Source organism: Chrysochloris asiatica, unplaced genomic scaffold, assembly GCF_000296735.1.
Source record: "Chrysochloris asiatica unplaced genomic scaffold, ChrAsi1.0 scaffold00025, whole genome shotgun sequence".
NCBI classification, from domain to species: Eukaryota; Metazoa; Chordata; class Mammalia; order Afrosoricida; family Chrysochloridae; genus Chrysochloris; species Chrysochloris asiatica.
In genome coordinates, this window is record NW_006408543.1 from 16,903,471 (window position 1) to 16,926,202 (window position 22,732).

Consider the following 22,732-nt stretch of genomic DNA (forward strand, 5'->3'; position numbering starts at 1 on the left):
ACAAGGTTAGCAGCTCTAACCTACCAGCCACTCCTCGGAAACCCTATACAGGGTTGCTATGAGTCAGAAACAACTCAATGGTACTTAACAACAATGACAACAATTGATATCCTATTGATGGACTTTTAGGTTGCTTATGATCTTTTATTACTATAAACAATGAGGACATGAATAATCTTGGAAGGATACTGTGTTTTTAAATTTTAAATTTTTGTGCTGAGCGTATATTTTCTAAAATGGTTTATTATGAAAAATTTCAAACATGTATACAAAGTAATAGAAGAGTTTCATGGACATTCAACTTCAACAAACTCTCTTTTTTTAAAAAAATATTTGTTGTAAAAGATAAATAACAGTTTTCAACTCAACATTTTTTACACGTACAATTCAGTGACGTTGATTAACATCCATTAATCATGTTGCACAACCATCTTTGTTATTCATTCACAAATTATTCCACCACTATTAATGATAAGCTCGTGGTGGGACTCCTGGTGTGGCGCTGTAGGATCAGCACTAGAACAAACCACAAGGTTGGCAGTTTGAACCCACCACCTGCTCCTCAGAAATCCTATACAAAGTCGTTATAAGGTGGAAGTAACTCAACAGCACTTAACAACAATGATGTTCAGTGGACCATGAATAAAGAAGACTATGGAAAAATTAATGCATTTGAGTTACGGTATTGGTGAAGAATATTGAAAGTATCACAGACTGCCAGAAGAACAAACAGATCGACGTTGGAAGAAGTCCAGCCAGAATGTTCCTTAGAAGCGAAGATGGTGAGACTTCGTCTCTCAGACTTGGGACATTCCATCAGGAGGGACCAGTCCCTGGAGAAGGACATCATGCTTGGTAAAGTGGAGGGTCAGCGAAAAAGAAGAAGATCCCCAATGAGATGGATTGACACAGTGGCTGTAAACAATGGGCTCAAACATAACAACCATTGTGAGGACGGTGAAGGACAGGCAGTGTTTCCTTCTGTTGTGCAGAGGTTCACTGAGTCAGAACTGACTCAACGGCGCCTAACAATAAGAGCGTCTCCAAGCTAAGACTCTCCCTTTCCCCTTCCTTCCCAATACATTTCATATTTTCTATAAGTGGAATCCTAAAATATTTGTTCTTTTGTGACTGACATCTTTCACTTCAATGTTTTCAAGACTCATCTGCATTGTAGCATGTACCTGGACTTATTTCTGTTGATGGGGAGTAATGTTCCATTGTATGCACGTGCCACATTTTGTTGATGAGCATTTTAGCTGTTTCCATCTTTTGGCTGTGGTGAACATTGATAAACAAGTTTCTGTTTGTGTTTCTGCTTTGAATTCTTTGAGTACATCCTCCTTTCAGTATACCTAGGACTGGGATTGCTGGGTCATATGGTAGTTCTCTGTTTAACTTTTTAAGGAACATAGTTTTCATACATTCTGCCACTCTTGTTTAAAATGTACGTTTAGAATGGGCTCCATTTCCTTATAATAGAATGCCCTTTGAGACTGCCGAAGATGGAGATTTATGAGTCTCAGTAGTATCAAATCATCGCTGTGTGACTGTGGGGAAGTTACTTACCCTCTCTTAACTCTCCCTAAACCAAAAGCAATGTCACTGCCAGCAAGTCAATTCTGACAAACAGTGACTCTATGGGACAAAATGTGGAGTGCTCGTGTGGTGCTGTAGGATCAACACTGGACTTGAAACCACAAGGTCAGCAGTTCAAACCTACCAACTGCTCCTCAGAAACCCTAGACAGGGTTGCTATGAGTCTTGAAGGCACTTAACAACAATAACATAGGATAAAGTAGAACTACCCCATAGGGTTTCCAAGACTGTAAATCTTTCCAGAAGCAGACTGCCACCGTTTTCCCACAAAGTGGCTCAGGGATTTGAACTGCTAACCTTTTAGTTAGCCCATGAGTATTTTAACTGGCTCCACCAGGGCTCTGTAACACCCATCTCCGCCCATCCCAGTACAATGGAGATGAGAATTCCTGCTCTTCAGAGTTGTGAGGAGAAATGGTGTGATGCAAGACTTTTCCAATGCTAGCTAGAGTGGGAAGGGAGGTGAGGCTGGGAAGGGAAGAAGAGGGTTTGATAGTGGCAAATCCACCTTCTACAAAACAGTGCCTTTGGTAAGATTTCACTTGACAAAAAGTTTCAGTGCTAAAAAAGAGATAACTGGACACCTTGAGGGAATGATTTGCTGGGCCACAGTCTCAAGGGACACCATCTAATAGGTATAACACAGTCCACAGACACAGTGACATGCTAACCCCGACATGTTACTTTGGGGAGTAGCGACGGGGATCTTGAAAGCTCATGAGTGGTCATCTAAGGTGTAACTATTGGTCTCTACCTGCCCGAAGGAAAGAAGTGTGATGAGAATTGAAGATGCGTGGAAACAATTAGTCCAATGGACCAGTGGACCATGGGACAGTCTCCAGACCCCTGAGATCAGAAGAACTAGATGGTGCCCGGCTACCACTACCAACTGCTCTGAAAGGGATCCCGTTAGAAGGTTCTAGAAAGAGTAGGAGAAAATGTGAAAGTAAACTCAAAATCACAAAAAGAACAAGATTACTGGTTAGATAGAGCTCAGTGGAACCCCAAGACTGTGGTCCCTGGTCACTCTTCAGGTCTGGAACTGAACTCACCCCTGTGGTCCAACTGTCAGCCAAGGTATGTAGGGGAGACAACAACATTAGTGAGGGACACACACCATGGAATAGCCAACCATTTGAGATCCATAGGACAAAATTCAGAAGGGTGGGAAACGAAGGAGGACTGGAAACAGGAATCATAGGGAGGAAGTGGAATACATTGAAGGATGGATGTTACATCGAAGGGATTGCAATCACTGAAATGAAGTCAAGTGGATGATTTGTTGAATGTAAAACTGATGATCTACTATGTAAACCTTCACTCCATTCACAATAAAACGTTAAAAAATAAAAAGATGGTTTGAGAGCACTCGGGTACTATTTAAAAGGACTTAAGCCTAATGTTGTGTCTAATTGCCTGTCACCATCATTTTGTTTTCCCTAACTGCCTCTGTTTTTTCAGATCACCTTTTTGCTGGCTAAAAACATCCTCAAATCAGAAAATGTTCTAAAGATGCCAGTGAGAATAAAGGGATGAGGGGCGGGGAAGAAGTCAGGACTAAGGAGGCAGGACTAAGGGCTGCTTTGTACCAGCAGATGTGTTGAATTAGCATCAACTGGGGTTCATCCTTCTCTTCTCCCTCACTCCCTCCTCACCCCCTTCTTCTGGAAAAGCGTGAATCTACTATCAACTTACCCCAAGCCTCTGCTAAATTGGTTCTGGTTTCCTAATAAGTCACAAGTTTCTGGTCCCTGTAGCTAGCTGTGTTTGTCATGAATTCAAGTTATTCCTCTCCCAGAGGCTAATAACTTTCACGAGTGTGCCCTCAATGCCCTCCCTCCCCACGTTGGCCACGTCTGCCCCAAGCCCCCACCTCCCAGCCCTGGGGTGTCCTCCCTGGGTGGGTAACTAAAGGGTCAATCGGCGGCGTTCCCAGTCCCCTGCACCCCACCCTCAGCACTTGCCGGCCAATCGCCTCCACCAGAGATGCTCCGAGCCCAAGTGCGGCTGCTCCAGGCTGCGGGTGAAGGCTTCTCCTCCCAGCGCTGAGCACAGGGTCCTGGCAGACGCCCCAAGATTGTTGTGAGGAGTCTAGCCAGTTGGTGAGCGCTGTAATCTGAACCAGCTGTGTCCAGACTGAGGCCCCATTTGCATTGTTTAACATACTTAGAAAATGAAGTGTTCATTTTTAACATTCCTCCTCCAATTGGTTTAATGCTGAATTACTGAAGAGGGCTAAGCAAAACCAGGTGTTTCTCTGTCGGCATTCCAGTGGCTCGCAGGGACCCAGGCTCTCCGCTGGTTCTCCTCACGACTTGCCGGTCCCTTCTGAAATAAAAACACCGAGGGCCCAGCGGAGACTGAAGTTGAAGAACTCCTTCGAGTGGCCTGCGTGTGAGCTGTTTTCTTTTCTTCTTCGTGTCTCCTCCTTGCACATCGTGGACATGCCAGGAATCAAGAGGTATGTTCTGGGCTGTGGTCTAGAAACCTGAACTAAAAGTCTGATGGGTGGAAAGAGCCTGCGACTGGGGTTCAGACCTGTGTCAGGATATTGGAGAAGGCTTTAGCTAGTGATGCAATGATATTGATAATTATAAAAAGCAGCGCCGCTGGAATTTCCATCTTGAAGTCTTACTTTGGGAGTGGGCGTTTTACAATATAGTTCCAGAAGTCAGCATTTGAGAGAGGGTTACAGACCCTCAGAGCTTTATTATTGCTCAGTCTTTTGGGGAACGGCAGCAGCTTTATATGCTGTTATTGTTGTTAAAAAAAAAATTTTTTTTTTAAATCTATATTTTAAATTTGGGAGACCGGTTGCTAGTTTGTTGGCACTGGTTTTGATGCATTTGTTGTTGGACAAGATAAGGTTGAAGCTGACTGCTCTTGTGCCGGATCTATCTTATTTCTGTGTGGGATTCACGAAAGGCATCGGACCCAGAAGTTTCAAGCCAATAGAAAGTGGGAACTGTGGACAGAAATACATGTAAGCAAATGCTTTGCTGTTCTTTAAAGAAATGGCAATTCCAGTCAAGCAACCCTTAAGACTTGCAGACCTTTATCTGGATGATAAATCTATCCATAGAACTCTTGCAAGCTCAGCTGCTTGAAACAAATGAGGTGTGTGTGTGTGTGTGTGTGTGTGTGTGTGTGTGTGTGTACACACACAACTGAGCTGTAATAATGTCATCCTGGGTTGGGGACCAGCACCTCTGTGACAGATAGTGTTGAGGTTTGGATGCTATCTCTAGCTTCCCTTACAGTTTAGGATGGATGCTTTAGAAAGATACTGGGACCCAACCAACGGAATCAAGAAACCCAAACCAGTTGCTGCTGAGTTGGTTCCAACTCATAGTAACTCTGTGGCACACAGAGAACTGCCGCATAGGTCTTTCAAGGTGGTGATCTTTGTAGGTGCTGACTGCCAAGACCCTCAGTATTCCTGCACTCAGGTCACATATGGGGTTTCCAGGGGTTTTCTTGATGAGGTGCAGCTATGTGTGGTGTGGTAAGAGCAGAAAGCCCTCTATCCCCACCTGGAACTTGTTTCACCCCCAGGACTGGGCTGTGGCTGAGTTTGAGGTAGTGCCTCTCAGTGGAGACAGGTCCCCACACTGCCCTCGCCTGAAGGAATGGGGGACTAGGGATAAAAGGGAGAAGGGGGCAGCATGCGTCTCACACTGGATGCATTAGGCTGCCCAGTCTCCAACATAAACCAGACTGGGTTTTATAACCAACTGAAAGGAAACTTCATGTGAAGAAACAGGAAAACTATAATATACAGATGGGAAAATATGTTTGTTGTTGGTTTTTCATTCCTTCCAGGTATAAATCTGGCTGTCACAAATTCCAAAAAGCCCCGGGATTTGGCTCTGCACTTTAATTAGATCAGAACAACCTCAATGTCCGAGAAAGCCGGATGTTGAGGGTCTTCATTCTTTGGTCGGGGAAGAGGTGGAGGACAGGGGCCTGTGAGTCTGGACACTACCTCATGCTGGGTTTTCTCAGGGTGTGGAGCGAGTCACCTGTGCTCTGGGTCCACCCAAGTACCCACTGTGGCTGATTGCCACGAGCCATGTGTCATGGATGTGAGCATGCTTCATAATCTTTCAAATGCTCTTTAAGAGGAAGACATTAGCCGTTGCAGGCCACCAAATCCAGCCACAGGCTTGGCAGACTGGCAAAATTTATAGCCACAGGTCCATTGTCCTATTGAAGGTCACTTCCTCCAGGAAGCTTTTCCTTAACTTTTTTATCCCTCCCTCCAGCCTGGCTTTCATGATACCCAGTGGGTGTTTCTGTCAGTGTCCTTACCAAAGTTTATTGACACTACTGATTTGTGTGGCTCCCCAGCCAGCCCTGGAGGGCAGTGATTGGGTCTTCATATTACAGCTCTTAGACCTAGCTCCCATGCCTGCAAGTAGTCATTGCTCAGACAACTAGCACTAAAGGAATGCTCTACATTGGCATGGGTTTTGTACTTTTGAAGCATTTTTTCTGACCAGATTTTATTGGGTGAGGTTTGCAAGAGATGAGAGGTATTGCAGGCTCACAGAGGGTTAGTGGCTTGCGGATAGCAGAGCTGGTCTGACCTGAGGTTTCTGGATTCCCTCATCCTGAGTTTTCTCCTCGAGTTACCGCTTCTCTGGGCTGCCCAGGTTCACAGGATCCTCTATCCCACCAGGGCCGGCGGGGTGGCAGTCCTCACAGGCTGTGCTGGAGGACCAAGCCCACCTGTTGATGGGGGTGGTTGGTGGAGGAGTAATTGTGTGTGTGTGGGGGGGGCAGGGGACTTCATGTATATGGAGTAGGTTCTGGTTAAGAGCCTTCCCCCAGCACTTTCTGCGGACTCTGATTTTCTGTCGTGGTTGGAGGGTTTGATGGGCTCATTCATTCATTCATTCATTCATTTCTTAATGAAGATGTTAGCAGATCATGTTGAAGGAATTGAAAAACACACACACACACAACTGTTACCAGCAACTCTACTCCTAGTTATGGTAGCTCCATGGGTGTCCAAGCTGAATTGTGCACCATAACCTTTTCAGTGGCAGAATTTTGGGGAAGTAGATTCTCAGGTCTTTCTTCCCAGACACTGTGGGTAGGCCAGAAGTGGCAAAGCCCTCAACCGCTGAGTGTGTTCCCCATCTGCACCACCTGAGAAAAACTCACAGTCCTGTGCGACCCTAGAGTAGAATTGTCCCATGGGGTTTCTGAGGCTTTAATCTTTAGAGGAGGAGACTACCACGCCTTTCTCCCTTGGAGCGGTTGGTGGGTTTGAACCATCCATATTTGGGTTAGTACCTGAGTGTGCAGACACCGTACCACCAAGGCTCCATCTTTGCAGCACCCATGATTCCAAAATTAGCTACTGTTGAGTTGATGCCATACAAACCCCACTACCAGTGAGTTCATAGGGAGGTGAGCTGCCCCACAGCAGGGTTTCCAAGGTTGTAATACGTGGCAGAAGCAGACTGCCACATCGTTCTCCTGTGGATTGGCAGGTAGGTCTAAACTGCTCAACTTTTTTGTTGGCAGTCGAACGTGTCCCCTACTGTGCCACCAGGGTGTGCAAAGCAGCTGCTTACATACAGATAGCATGATGGTGGTTTTTAAGACTTCAAGGAAAATATTTTTTAAGCAATAGAACCCTTTTTGAAAAAAAATGTGACCTTATATGAAACAAGTAGGAGAGGGGCTGTTCTATTTGTGGAAGTTAGGGTCTCTGTACCCCCTTACTCCCTAATACTGAGTGCTTAGGGAGGTGACTGTTATCAATGCCCAAGTCCCACCCCCGCAGACCTATATGCTTCCCAGCCATTTATGTCCAACTTCTTATCCCCACAGGATTCTCACCGTGACCATTCTGGCTCTCTGTCTTCCAGGACCTGGGAATACACAGGTAAGGTCGAAGCTGAACACCACTGGGTTGTAGCCATGGAAGGGGCCTTCAGGGCTTTGCCGTCTGTGCTCTGTGTCTTACAGAGATGAAGGCTGAGGCTCAGACAAGGACAGAGATTGGCCCAGAGTCAAACCTGGGACCAAATGTCTGACCTCTGACCCAGGACTTGGCTGATCAGACTATGTTCTTCCTTTGTGTTCCCTGGAGTGTCTAGGTTTATGAAAATAGTGTAAAAAGTGCTCTCATGTTGCCCACTGAAGTCTGTGTTTGTCTGGGGAGAGGAAGGAGGACATTCTTCCAAACACCAACATTCCTGTTGGGGTTCTTCAGCTCCAGACCCGGGGTCCATCTCTGGGCTGAGAGGGCCATGAAATTAGGCTCCCAGGGCATCCAGGATTTTATGAAGCAACAAGAGACAGGTTCCCATTGATGTCAGCCCTTGAGATGTGTGGCCAGGCCCTTCCTGAGACTCAAAGCAGGGAGAAAGGACTGAGGAAGACAGGGGGATGCTTTCTTCTTTTGTATCAAGCATTTTGAACACCCGTGGGCCATTGGGATGCAACTTGGGAGGAGCTTTAGGCCTTGGTGGGGGACCTTGGAGTCTTCTAATCCAACCCTCTTGTACAGTGAAGGAAATCTAGGCCTAGAGAGGCCAGGGGTGACATGGTTGTGCTGACTGCATTTTAGTCGCTTTCTTAGCACACAGATTAGCACAGTTAATCTTTGCACCCAGGTAAGCAGTGAGTCCTTTGATCCCATTTTACAGATGAGAAAACTGAGATATAAACAGTTTATGCAGCCAGTAGGTGTCAAAGGGAGAATTTGAAGCCCAATGACTCAGAGGATTTGAACCGACCTCCAGCACTTAGTTGGAAGCCAGATTTGCTGGCCTCTGAGGCCCTGTAGCACTGTGTCAACGTCTGGGAGGTGGGAGCCCACTGGCAGGAGCGCAGGTTGGTCTCTGTACTGCCACTCAGGGAAGCCACGCCCCTCTGCAGCCGTGGGGAAGGCAGGCATCTGAAGGTGGAGAGAGACAAGGCCAAGGACAGGAGCTCCCACAGTTGGAAACAGCCTCCCCCCTACCCCTGACCACTCTTCCCTATAAATATCGGGGTCCAATGTCTTTGCCAATGGACCCAAGACATTTTTGTTGTAAGTGTCTAAAGTTGTGACTCAGGATCCTGGTGTGATGCTGTAGGATTAGTACTAGACTGGTAACCGCAAGGTCGGCAGTTCAAACCCACCATCTGCTTCTTGGAAACCCTATATAGGGTCGCTATGAGTCAGAACAGACTAGCTAGCACATACAACAACAACAGCAAAGTTATAAGTCAAGTTTCGTGTGAAGTCCACAACACTCTGGGGTTGTTGAAATCCATCTTTCTTTGGGAAGCATAATTATGTTGTTGAGGTTGAAATCAAGCATTCTCCAATTCTACTTTTTACTGAAAACCAACTGCACCTGCTATTGCTTTTATTTTATGGCCTCAGAGTCAGCTAGGGGACTTCATAGGGACAAGGTAGTCACTGTCCTTAAGAAATAGTCCCATCCATCCTGCAGAGGGAATGAACGTGGGTGTAGACATCTGGTAGACCAGATATGCTTAGCATTGTCCTTCTTAGCTAGACTGTTAAAAAACCCCAACAGTCATCTGCCAAAAATGAGATTTCTTTTATGAAGTAACAGTGTGAGGGGCGAGGAACTTAAGATGTAATGCTAAGTGCAAAAAAAGATGACATATACATACATACATACATGTACTGGTGTGGTTCTGTGGGTTAATGTGCTGGACAGCAAGAAATTGATTTGAACCTCAAGGTCCATGGTTCAATCTCACCGGCCGCTCCTCAGAAACCATATATAGGGTCGCTACGAGTCAAACCTGACTCGAAGGCACTTAACAACAACAATATATAAAGTTGTTGATAAGTGCTGTTGAATTGATTGCAACTCATCGACCCCATATAGGTCTGTATATATTGTTGTTAAGTGCTGTTGAGCTGGTTCCAACTTATAGCAACCCTTCCTAGGGTTTCCAAGGAGTAGCTGGTAGGTTTGAACTGCCGATCTTGTGGTTCACAGTCCAGTGCTGATCCACAGCGCCACACCAGAAGTCCATGTATATATATTTCTTGTTAAGTGCCTTTTAGTTGGTTACAACTAATAGAGACCTCATACAGGTATATCTCTGTATCAGTAATCTAAGTAGCTCTGGTAGCGTAGTGGTTACAAATTGGGCTGCTAACCTCAAGGTCAGCAGTTTGAAACTACCAGTCGTTCGGTGGGAGAAAGATGAGGTTTTCTGCTCCCATAAAGATTTACAGCCTCGTAAACCCTCTGCAGGGTCACTATGAGTTGGAACCGACTCCATGGTACTTAACAACAACAACAATGTATCAACAATCTATATCTATGTATCTATATCTAGTTGTTGTTATTAAGTGCTGTTGAGTTGATTTTGACTCATAGAGACCCCATATAGGGTTTCCAAGGAGCAGTTGATGGATTTGAACCACCAACCTTGCAGTTAGCAGCCCAGTGCTTATCCTACAGTGCCACATCAGAACTTCATGCACACACACACACACACACACATGTTGTTGTTAGTGCCATCAAGTCAGCTTCAACTCATAGTGACCCTGCACACGACTTCCAAGGAGCAACTGGTGGGTTTGAACCAATGAAATCTAGTTCTTATCCTACAGCACCACACCAGGACTCTGAGTTAATGTGCTGGACTGAAAAGTCGGTTTGAACCACAAGGTTGGCGGTTCAAGCTCATCAGCCATTCCTTGGAAACCCTATACAGGGTCACCATGGGTTGGTACCAACTCGACAGCACTTAATAACAACAACAACAACAGCAGTCAGGAAACTAACTGGCATAGATCAGAAATAATAATTCAAGAACATTACATTGCACCATTTGAAAGTTTTTCATGTGCATATACCCTGATTTTATGGTCTCTAAACTGAATCTCCCAATAAGAAGCCACAAACATTAATTAGAAAATTCCTACTGAAGTTCAGTACGTATACCTTTTATATTACATCTTACGGTATTATTGAAAGTATATTTCTTTCAAAGCAAAACCAAAACTGGTAAATATTAACACAAAAATAAATCCAAACAGTTTTTTAAAACAGCGACAATTGACTGACCAGCCCCAACAGTATCACCACCAAGGTAAAGAATATATAAACAGAAAAAAGAAATCACTCAAAACCATTTTCAGTGATGACATCGATGATAAAAGGAAACCACCCTTAGAGAGAGAAACAAATTATGATTGTTGTTGGAATTGCTATCAAGTTGTAAATGTCACTGAGTCAGTTCCTACTCATAACCACCCTGTACAAGATTTCCAAGGAGCAGCTGGTAGGTTTGAACTGTTGATCTTGGTGTTGGTACTATGAATGCCTTAAATATTTCTTTATTGTGATACAATCTATATGGCATAAAATTTGCCATATATTCAGTTTAGTGACATTAACTACATTCACAGTGTTGTGTAACCATCAGTACTGTTTCCAAAACATGTGTCACCCCCAAACGGAAACTCATTCAACAATAACTTCCCATTGGCCCGTTCCCCAGCCCTTGGTAACCACTACTCTAATTTTGTCTCTGTGCATTTGGCTATTCTGTTCATAAAGGTGGGAGCCCACAGTATTGATCTATTTGTGTCGGACTTATTTCCCTCAGCATAATGTTTTCAGGGTTCATCCCTGCCTCACACAGCATGCATCAGAACGTTAGTCCCTTTTAATGTCTGAATTATATTCTATTATGTGGACAGACCATATTTTGTTTAGCCATTCATCAGTTGATGGACACTTGGGTTGTTTTCACCTTTTGGCTGTTGTGAAAAGGGCTGTAGTGAACACTGGTCGGCACATGGATGTCTATTTTCTACATTTCTCAAGCACCCTGCAATGAAGACACAATACAATCACAGTAAAATGTAAGTAAATACAATGATTTTGCCTCTCTCTTCTCTCCCCTTTCCTGCAGCAACAGTGCACGAATGGGTTTGACCTGGATCGAACGTTAGGACAGTGCTTAGGTAAGGTGGCTGCAAATCCTTCCCTGGGGCAGGTGCTGGGCCCTCTCCTTTCTCAGTTAATGATCAATATTGTCGAATGTCTATAGATTCTGCCCATGGAAGAAAATGGTGCTTTGGAACGACTGAAGTCAATGGCACCCTATCCTTGGTCACCTTGTTTGTCCCCAGCACAAGGTTAAGCACCATGAGAGACCGAAGCTGAGTAAGAATTGGTCTCCAACCTCAACTAGCTTTTCCATTCATATTAGTCTTCTACGGCCGCCATAACAAATTGCCACAAACTTAGTGGTTTCAACAACATACTTTCATTATCCCCAGTTCTGTAGATCCGAAGTCCAACATGAAGTCAAACATCAAGGTGTGTGCAGAGCTCTGTTCCTTTCTGGGGACTAGGGGAACAATTCATTTCCTTGTTCACGCAAGCTGTTGGCAGAATTCACTTTCTTGTGGTTGTAGGACTAAAGTACTTGGCTATCAGTTGAGGGTCGTTCCCTGCTTCTAGGGGCCGCCCTCATTCCTTGACTCTTGACCCCCTTTCTGCCATCTTCAGAGCCAGCAATGGCAAGCCAAGTCTTTGTGATGTTTCAAATCTCTCCTCCTTCCATTACTGCATCTCTCTGACCATCCCTTCTGCCTCCTCTTCCACTTTTAAGAACTCCTATAATTATTTGGGAGTCCTGGTGTGGCGCTGTGAGCTAAAGCAAAGGACTGCAAGGTCAGTTGAGTCACAAGGTCAGTGGTTCAAACTCATCAGCTGCTCCTTGGAAACCTATACAGGAACAACTTGATGGCGCTGAACAACAATAACATGGTTAACTGGGTCCACTAAGATGATTCAGGATAGTCCCCCTGCCCCATCTCAAGGTCAGTTTATCAGAAATTTTAATTCTGTCTGCAACCGAATTCACTTTTGCCATATAATATAACACGTTCTGGGGATTAGGATATAGAAATTTTGCGGGGAGTGAGGTGGGGAGATTGCATTCTTCTGCCTACCACATGATTTAATAGGAGAGCTAGATCTAGAAATAGTAATTTTGTGAGAGTGAAGAAATTGCCCAATAGAGGTGAAATCATTAGACCCTGCAAAAGATGAGGCGAGAGTAATGCCTTGTATCTGGAGTCCATACAGAAAGCCTTCATAGAGCTCACCTGTGAATTTGGTAGGCTCCTGAGAAATGGCATTCCAGGTGGGGGGAATAGCAGACATAAAGACCAGCGTTGAGAAGGATGTTCACTGGATAGAAGACTTGGGTGTGGATGGAGCAGGTTGTTGTTGTTAAGTGCCACTGAATTGGTTCCAACTCATTTCAACCCTGTGTAGAGTTTCTGAGGAGTGGCTGGTGGGTTTGACTTGTCACTCTTGTGGTTAGCAGTCCAGTGCTTACCCTCAGTGTCACACCAGCTCGCCCCACTCCTGGCACTTATTTAGGTATAGGATGAGGATTGTTGTTGGTGCCTGACTCTAACTCATGGAGACCCCACGTGGTCAGAGTAGCGGCTGGCTGCAGTGATTCATTGTTTGAAAGTAGATCCCCAGGCTTTTCTTTCTAAGCACCTCTGGGTAGGCTTGAACCTCCAACCTTTTGGTCAATTGTGGTTGTTGTGAAGTGCTATCGAGTCGGTTCTGACTCACAGTGATCCTGTATAGGGTTTCCGAGGAGCAGCTGGTGGGTTTGAACTGCCGATCTTGTGATTTGCAGCCCGGTTGCTGAATGTTTAATAGCTGAGTGTTGTAACCGTTTACACCACGTAGGAACTTCTGTCCTTACCTGTTGTTGTTGTTGTTGTTGTTGTTAGAGAGCCTACGCACAGCAGAACAAAACACTACCAGCTTGTGCGTCATCTTCACAATGTTCTAACAACAGAGCCCATTGCTGCTGCCACCGTGCCAATACATCTGGTTGGGGGGTCTTCCTCTTTTTCACTCACCCTCCACTTTACCAAGCATGATGTCCTTTTCCAGAGAATGGTCCCTTCTGATAATATATCCGAAGTCTGGCCATCCTGGCTTCTAAGGAGTATTCTGGCTGCTCTTCTTCCAACACAGATTTGCTGATTTCTTAGAGAATCGTCTCTCGCCTCCAGGCATAACAGCCTGCCTGGAAATGGACCCAGCTTGCCAGCTGCTCTCTGAACAAGGAACTAGTGCACAGTCAAGCCCTAGTTTTATCTTTTCTTCTTTTATCCTTTACATTGTATTCATTTTGTTGTTGAGAATATGCACAAAAATTTACATCAACAGTTTCTATACTGCAACTTAGTGACATTGATTATATTCAAGTTGGGCAGATGTTCTCACCTTCCCACCTTCCTTTTCTGAGCTGTTGCTCCCTTTTCACAGCTTGGTGTCCTCCGAAAGTACCTATCTCGTCTTGTAAGTTTCTATTGTCAATTTGATCCCAGATAGATCTTGTTGTTGTTAAGTGCTGTCGAGTGGATTCCGACCCATAGCAGCCCTGTACAGGATTTCCAAGGAGCAGCTGGTGAGCTTGAACCGTTGTCGCCTTACAGTTCAAATGGCTTTGCAGTCTGGCGCATTAACCCACAGTGACACACCAGGACTCCAGATAGATCTTAAAAGACCATAATACTCCAGGCAGATCTTTTAAATTAATTAAGCTAAATTATTGTTTGGTTTTAAGAAGACTTCAGGGGATATATTTTTGGTTTAAGGGTTAAAGATCCTCTCAGGACAATAGTTTCAGGGATTCATCCAGTCCAGCTTTATGGCTCCGGAAAGTCTAGAGTCCTTGAGAATTTGAAATTCTGCTCTGTGTTTCGCCTCTTGATCAGGATTCTTCAATGGAATCTTTGATCAAAATGTTCAGCAATGGTTGCTGGGCACCATTCAGTCTCCTGGTCTCATGGCAAGCTTTGTCTTTCTTGATGCTGGAGATTCTTTCTCTCATGCCTAGGCACTATTTGGAGCAGAAGTGGGAAGACTCCGTAGGTCCTGTCCTGTGTTTCCAGAGAGCAGGATGTACGCACGAGGAGTATCTCTGATACTTTTTAGATGGTACCCCTCAGATAATCACTCTTGATTTTAATAGTTACAGATGGAAGAAGCCCCGGTGGCATAGCAGGTTATACATTGGGCTACTCCCCATAAGCTCAACAGTTCAAATCCTCCAACCACTCTGTGGGAGAAAGATGGGACTTTCTGCTTCCACAAAGATTTACAGCCTCAGAAACCCTATACAGTGTCTTTATGATCTGGAGCACGCTCCACGGCATACAACCACCACTATATTGTATTTTACCGGTATTGTTGTTAAGTGCTGTCTAGTCCTTTTTTACTCATAGCAACCCCTTTATAAGGTTTCCAAGGAGTGGCTGTTAAGTTTAAACTGCTGACCTTGTGGTCCAGTGTTTCTCCTATAGTGCCATACTTGTTGTTGTTGTTGTTAAGTGCCGTCGAGTCGGTTCCGACCCATAGCGACCCTGTACAGGGTTTCCGAGGGTGTAAATCTTTACGGGAGTAGAAAGCCTCATCTTTCTCCCGCGGAGTGGCTGGTAGTTTCGAACCGCTGACCTTAAGGTTCGCAGCCCGATTCGTAACCACTACGCTACCAGAGCTCCTTATAGTGCCATACTAGGACTCCAGAAACCCTATACAGGGGCTTTATGAGTTGGCACTTGATCCACAACACATAGCCACCACCATATTGAATTTTACCCTCACCTTTTATATATATATGTGTGTTGTTGTTGTTGTTATGTGCCATGGAGTCGGCTCCGACTCATAGCGACCCTGAACAGAGTTTCTGAAGCTGTAAATCTTTATGGGAGCAGAAAGCCTCAGCTTTCTCCCGTGGAACAGCAGGTAGTTTCGAACTGCTGACCTTGAGCTTCGCAGCCCGATTCGTAACTACTACGCTACCAGAGCTCCTATATATATATATATATATATATGTACATATATGTATACACACACACACTATGGTTTTCATTTGCTACACTAATATAAGATTTTAAAAAATTATTTGGGTTTCAAAAGTGGGTTGATTAAAAAACACACAAAAGCGACTTAAAGCGTTACACCATGTAAATAATACAGGGTTTTGTGGATATGGCCAAAATCATGATATTTGCATGGCTGATATTTGAGTGATATTGGCCAGTTTGATTTGGTTCAGCCCATATTTGGGATTGCCCTAGGTGGTTGGGAGCAAGGGCTGCTGTTTTGGGGTCCTTGGTGCCAAGCTCTGCTTCAGTATACACCATGTGCAATGTGGTAAACAGGTCCCCAATGCTTGTCTGTTTTCTGACTTTCTTTCAGATGTAGATGAATGTCGGACCATCCCTGAAGCCTGTCGTGGGGACATGATGTGTGTGAACCAAAATGGCGGATATCTGTGCATCCCCCGAACAAACCCAGTGTACCGTGGGCCCTACTCAAACTCCTTTTCTACTCCTTACTCGGGTGGTCCATACCCAGCAGCTGCCCCACCACTTTCAGCTTCAAACTACCCTACAATTTCTAGGCCTCTCATTTGCCGCTTTGGATACCAGATGGATGAAGGCAACCAGTGTGTAGGTGAGTAGTTCTGCATGCAACTATCTCTCCCATCATGCTTTGGTGAAGATGTTGCCTGAATCCAGGATGTCCGGCTCAAAAAAGTTGTTCTTAGCTGCTATGCTGTAAACCAGTGAAGTAATGGCTTACTTTCTCTCCACTCACAGGAGCCTGTATCTCGGCATCCCCTCTCATCTTGGTGTCTAATTCTCCAGAGAGTCAACTTTTTTCCCCCTTTATTTTCATTTATTACCTACACACACACATTGTTATTTTTGTTAAGTGCCGTCAAGTCAGCTTTAACTCATAGCAACCCTGTATAGGATTTCCAAGGAGCAGCTGGTGGGCTTGAACTGCTGACCTTGTGGTTCGCAGTCCAATGCTGATCCTGCAGTACCACACCAGAACTTTATAATTTATGTTGTTGTTAAGTGCCGTCAAGTCGATTCCGCCCCATAGCGACCCTGTATAGGGTTTCCAAGGAGTGACTGATGAGCTTGAACTGACGACCTTGAGATTCAAACGACTGACTTCTGGCGCATTAACCCACAGCACCACACTAGGACTCCTATAGTTTGTGTTGTTGTTGCTAAGTGCCGTTGAGTCGGTTCTGACCCATAGTGACCCTATACAGGGTTTCTGAGGCTGTAAATCTTTACGGGAGCAGAAAACCTCATCTTTCTCCCGTGGAGCAGCTGGTAGTTTTGAACTAGTTTGTGTAGCATAAATAAAAAACAGAAAACTTAAAAGGGTGTGATTAAAACAAGGACAAATTGAAGTTCTAATATTTTCTTTTTGCACACAGAGCTCTGGGAGGCCATTGGTTCTATCAAGTGAGATTCGTGTTGGCCCCATTTCAGGGTTCTCCTCCAAGGAGCTCTGGTAGCGTAGTGGTTACGAATCGGGCTGCGAACCTTAAGGCCAACAATTCGAAACTACTAGCGACTCTGCGGGAGAAAGATGAGGTGTTCTGCTCCTGTAAAGATTTACAGCCTCAGAAACCCTGTACAGGGTCGCTATGGGTCGGAACCAACTCAAGGCACTTAACAACAACAACAACTCCATTGCTAGTGAGGTGGGGATGATCCTTTTATAATGTCTGTGATATTCATGCAAAGGAGTGTACATTTCCATTCTGGTATATGCAAAGAATACGCAAGCAAGTGTTTGGAGCTACAAGGGATAATTGGATAACTTGAACCCAAAACGTGCTCATTTTTACTGGTCTGCTGGCAGGGATATGTGGGTATGTGCGTGTGTGTGAGTGAGAGAGAAAGAGCGACTGAGAAAGAGAGAATGATTGAGAGAACACAGAAGAGTAACTCCAGGAAGGAAAGAGTGCATGGGCAGGGAGAGAGTGTGGGAATCATAAAACGTTGGTGGCAGAGACGGTAACATATGTCCTTATAACAAGAAGCTGAGTGGCTGACCATTGTAAGTGGATAGGGCTTTCACAACCTGTTTCTCTAGCTTCTTTATTTTACAGAAAGGGCTCCAACAGGTTAGATCATTACAGAGGTAGGTGGGCATCCCAGCCATCCTGACTTCCAGTCTACATTTCCCTCACAATACCACGAGACCTCTCCCATCTGGTAGAAATGTCCCCAAAAGAAAATACAGAGAAAGAGCTGTACGGGGGAGCGCTTTTCTGGGAGGTCACCTGTGTACATAGTGAAGTCATGTGACTACATTTTGGGGGTGTTCCAGTCTTCCATCGGGGATAGATGGCCATGGTTCAGGCGTACTCCTTGATGTCCTGGGCAGCCCTGAAGGCCCTTTGGGCAGGACAGCCGGGATTTGCTGCCATGGTCTCCAGACTCTTTCCAGGATCCCAGTGCCCTTGAGAATGAGGAGTGTCTGGGAACCCAGTTCACCCCTGGTCCCTGTGACGTCATGCAATTTATGGCTCCAAACCTGTCTCCGGGCCTGCAGAATGGTCTCTTTGTGAGAAGAATACAATCTAGGAACCCTAGTGAGGACTGGCAGCCGGCCCATACATTCCCCAAAGGTCCAGCATTATGCATTCATAAGTCTGAGCTCCTTTTTCCTTCCCTCACCCCGCCCGCTATTTCCTGACCTCAGCCAGGCCCTTGCACAGGTCTTTCTGGGCATTGTCAGAGGTGGCCTCAGAGAAGGATGGGGAAGGAAGTCTCTTTTTTCTTCACTGTTCCTTCCAGGAACAGCAATGGAGAGAAGGAAGCCTGGGAACAGGCAAAAGGGAAGTAAGGTACAGAGGTAGCAGAAAAGACAGGGAGGCTAGTCTGAAGCAATTGCTGCCCAGAGAAGGAGAATGTTGGGGCTTCCCTAAGCGCAACCCTTATCCTGTGGGAAGCATTGGACAAGCAGTGAAAGTCAGGAGAACTGGAGAGGTTTCTTCAATGTTGGTGTTCTAGGAGAGAAATCTTTGTTTTGTTTTGTTTTTTTTTAAGTGTTTTATTATGAATTATGTGATAGTTTACAAAGGAGAACATTAGCTTTACATTCATCCTATTGTATTTCGTTAAAATGCCATGGTTACAATCCCCTCCATGCATCATCAAACAACCAAAGGGTATACCCTACAAGCCTGCCCCCTGGTTGTCAGCATACAGCCCCTCTCCCTCTCTGGGTCTGGAGTCCCCAGCCACTCCCTCTCTCCACATCATCGTCTCTACCTCCATCTCTGGCGTCACTGTTTCTCTGGGTAGGGTCCCGCACGCTGCTCTTCTCCCTTGATGATCCCAGGGACCTCCGCTCCTGGACTGCAAAGTCAGTCACTAGTAGAGAAATCTTTGAGGGGGTCTTCCTTCTGAATAAAAAACAAGAATAAACAATACCAATAGTAATAACAGCAAACAGTTCATAAAGACTTTCTGAGGTAGGGCTGTTGTGATGCATATTGTACCAATGAGGCATTTTAGGCACAGAGAGGTTAAGGAACCTGTACAAGGTTACACAGCCAGTGAGGGGCAGAGTCAGGATGAGGAAACTGAGACTCAGCAAGATGAAAGTTTGTTTCACCGCCCACAGGAAGACAGTCCCATAACCAGGATTGAGAACTAGGGTTTTCTCTTGTTATTTATTTTCTTCCAGTGAAATTTTCTGTTCTGTAAAATTTGGAGCTAGACAGAATTAGAACATAATGGATGTTTACATATTCACTTCCAAATTTCAGACATTAACTTAAATGATTTCCTCCTAAATCCAAGAGATCCCAAAAACCTACTGCCACCAAGTTGATTCCAACTCAAACCAATTCTGACTCCTAAGGTTTCCGAGGCAGTAGATCTTTATGGGAGCAGAACGCCTTATCTTTCTCCCAAGGAACAGCTGGTGAGTTTGAATTTCCAACTCTCTAATTAGTAGTTCACTGATTATCCTCCAGAGTAATGATAATGATCCTTAAAAAAAGAAAAGATAACCACAATACCACTGTCAAACCTATAAAAATTATCAGTAACTATAAGGAGCTCTGGTAGCGTAGTGGTTATGAATTGGGCTGTGAACCGCAAGGTCAGCAGTTCGAAACTACCAGCTGTTCCGCGGGAGAAAGATGAGGCTTTCTGCTCCCATAAAGATTTACAGCCTCGGAAACCCCGTACAGGGTCGCTATGGGTCGGAACCGACTCCAAGGCACATAACAACAACAACAACAACAACATATCCACTTGAAATGAGGTCTGAAAACCAAACTACACCTATTGTTGTTGAGTTGATTCCAGCTCATGGTGAACCGTGTATTACAGAGTGGCCCCAGGTTCCGGAGGCTTTTCTTGGCTATAATCTTTATGGAAGCAGATTACTAGGCCTTTTCTGTGGCAATGCTGGGTGGATTTGAACTTTTCAGTTCATAATCCAGGGCAAAACATTTTTTCCTCCCAGGGATCTCAAAGTGAAGTATGTTGTACTTACTCAAAGTAAGTGCCTTTGAGTAAGTTCCTACTCATAGCAACCCTGTATAGGGTTTCCAAGGAGTGACTGGTGGGTTTGAACCACTGACCTTGTAGTAGTAGTCCAGTGCTTGTCGTATGATGACATTCTAAGACTCCACAAAGTAAGGTATATTATAATTTATATCAATTATGATATCGTAATATTAATTATGATCATTCATAATTATGAAAAATTATATTAATTCTTAGATTGTCTCATAAATGTATTTTTGAAGTTGGTTTGTTCAAATCAGATCCAAACAAGGCTTACAAATTGTATTTGGTTGACAAGTCTCTTAAATACCTTTTAATTCTTTTTGTTTCTCTTGCAACTTATTTGTGGAAGAAGCTGAGTTATTTGTCCTGAGGAATTTTCTACGTAAGGGATATTGCTGATTGCATTCTTGCGGTGGCATTTAACATGTTCTTCTACCCCCTGTGTTTTCTGTACACTGGTAGTTGTTAGATCTGGAGGCTTGATCTACTTCTGATTTAATATTTTTGGCAAGCTACCAGACGCTCCGCAGGAGAAAGATAAGACTTTCTGCCTTCATAAAGATTTACAGCCTTGGAAACCCTACAAGGGTCACCGTGAGTTAGAACCAGCTCTGCAGCACATAATCACCACCACCCACTGGTGTGGCATGGTCGGATAAGCACACTGTGGACTGCTAACCACAAGGTCAGTGGTTCAAACTCGCCAGGCTCTTCTTGTAAACCCTACACAGGGTTACTATGAGTTGGAACCGACTCCATGGCACAGAACCACCACCACCACTTCATAGGTGGAGTCCCAGGTGGCACAAATGATTAAGAGTTGGACTACTAACCAAAAGGTTGGCAGTTCAGGCCCACCAAAGGTACCTCAGAAGAAAGTCCTGGTGATCTGTTCTCCAAAAAGGGCATACCCTTGGAAAACCCAGTGAGTACAGTTCTACTCTGTTTACTTGGAGTTGTCATGAGCTGGGATCGACTCCAGGGCCCCTAATAACTTCATAGGCATCTTTCTCATCTCTGACCATCTTGTCTCCTGGTTTTGTCTGCCTTGGTCAAATTTCCTCTGGGTTTGGGGACTTGCTTTCAATGCCATGTCTTCTGTGGTTTGTCCACATTAGCCTGAGCAGGACCAGGCTTGACTCTCATGACCCCAGTGCTTCTGTACTATCTTCCCCACTGCTCTGTCTTAGGGTCCATGCCTGCATCAACTCAGCCTGTTGCCCATGGGACAGTCTGGTACAGGTTTGAGTCCACAGGCTTCCAGAAGTCAATCTACATCAGTCAGTATAGCTTTGCAGAACAGATGGGAACAGTGGCCCCCGATTGTATAAATCCAGAAAGTTGTGTGCCATTAAGAAACAGGGTACCTTGTCTTAGGGGGTTCTAGCTCAGGGCAAACCCCCCAAAGGTGGTGGGACTCAGCTGGTTAGGCTGTGCCACCCAGACTCTTGGGCAATGTGGTGATCTGCTTCTCCAGGGATGGGGAGCCAACCCGTTAAGGTTAACTGGCAAGGAGGAGGGTCTGCCAGAGAGGATGCTAGAACCCAACCACAGTTTAGAAAAATGGCAAAGGCAAATAGTTATCAGAGGAGTAGGAAGGGACTGGTTCTGGAGAATCCGGGTCTGGGCTGAGCTGCATCAAGGGGCTCGGGCTCTGGCATTTGGAACCTTTCTCAGGAGCTTTTGATCACAGCCCACCGCTGATGATAACAGGCCTTTGGACCCACAGCAGCATAGGGGCCTGGAGTCTGGAGGCCACTTGTTCCTGCACATCTATCTTCGAGGCTGAACTTGTGACTTCTCTGGGCGGACATTGCAAATTCTGGCTCTCAAGCCAAGCAAGCTGCGAGGTGACGTCCAGGGCTCCACCAAATGTTCAGGAGATGTTTTGAAGGTGAGGAAAGTCCTTGACAAGAGTCATGCTGCACCTGGAATGGCAGGGCTCCTTCCGATCATTGGTGAAATCACAAACAAAAGCTTTCTCCTTCTCCTTGGGCCTCAGCAGTCTTTCTCTTGCAGCCATGCGCCGGAGCAGACCCAGAGCAGCACACATGGGTCTTTTGGAAGGTTAACAGTGCTGGCCTGAGGCTTTCTCTTGAGTTCTTTTTCCTGAACACCAGACAATATTTATTCAACTGATGTTTAAAGAACATCTCCTTGGTGCCAGGTTCTGGCCTGGTACCAAGACGAGTGGGGTGTCAGCCACAGCCACAGGGGAGCTCGCCAGAGCTTGTGGTCCAGGAACCCAAGCAGCTGAAATACAAGCCTTGTTGTCCTTAGTTACTGTTGAATAACTTTCAATCCTGGGCGTCCCATGTGTGCAGAGTACAACTCTCCCGTGGGGTTTCAAGGCTGTGACCTTGCAGAAGCAGATTGCCAGGCCTTTCTGCTGAACATCTTTGGGTGTCTTAGAACCACCCATCTTTTGGCTAGTATTCAATCACTAATTGTTTGTGTCAGCCAGGGACTTTGAAGTAGTATAAGGTTGTTGTTAAGTACCGTGGAGTCGGTTCCAACTCATAGTGACCCTGCACAGAGTTTCTGAGACTAAATCTTTACGGACACAGAACACCTCATCTTTCTCCTGTGGAACTGCTGGTAGTTTCAAACTGCTGACCTTGACGTTGGTAGCCCTACTTGTAACCACTACGCTACCGGAGCTTCTTCGTATAAGGTGTTGTTGTTATGTGCCATCGAGTCGGTTCCGACCCATAGCGACCCTGTATAGGGTTTCCGAGG

General features: G+C 45.3%; 1 protein-coding gene across 1 annotated transcript in view; it reads left to right on the plus strand.

The window, feature by feature from the left end:
- The first annotated feature begins 4,043 nt into the window (after positions 1–4,043).
- The window catches only part of FBLN5 (fibulin 5), a 111,210-nt gene continuing 92,521 nt past the window's right edge, over positions 4,044–22,732 (plus strand). Inside the window, exons 1-4 of the mRNA XM_006839632.1 lie at positions 4,044–4,060; positions 7,444–7,498; positions 11,515–11,566; positions 15,849–16,106. Of these exons, the coding sequence (XP_006839695.1) occupies positions 4,044–4,060; positions 7,444–7,498; positions 11,515–11,566; positions 15,849–16,106 (382 nt within the window). The remainder of the gene's footprint in view (positions 4,061–7,443; positions 7,499–11,514; positions 11,567–15,848; positions 16,107–22,732) is intronic.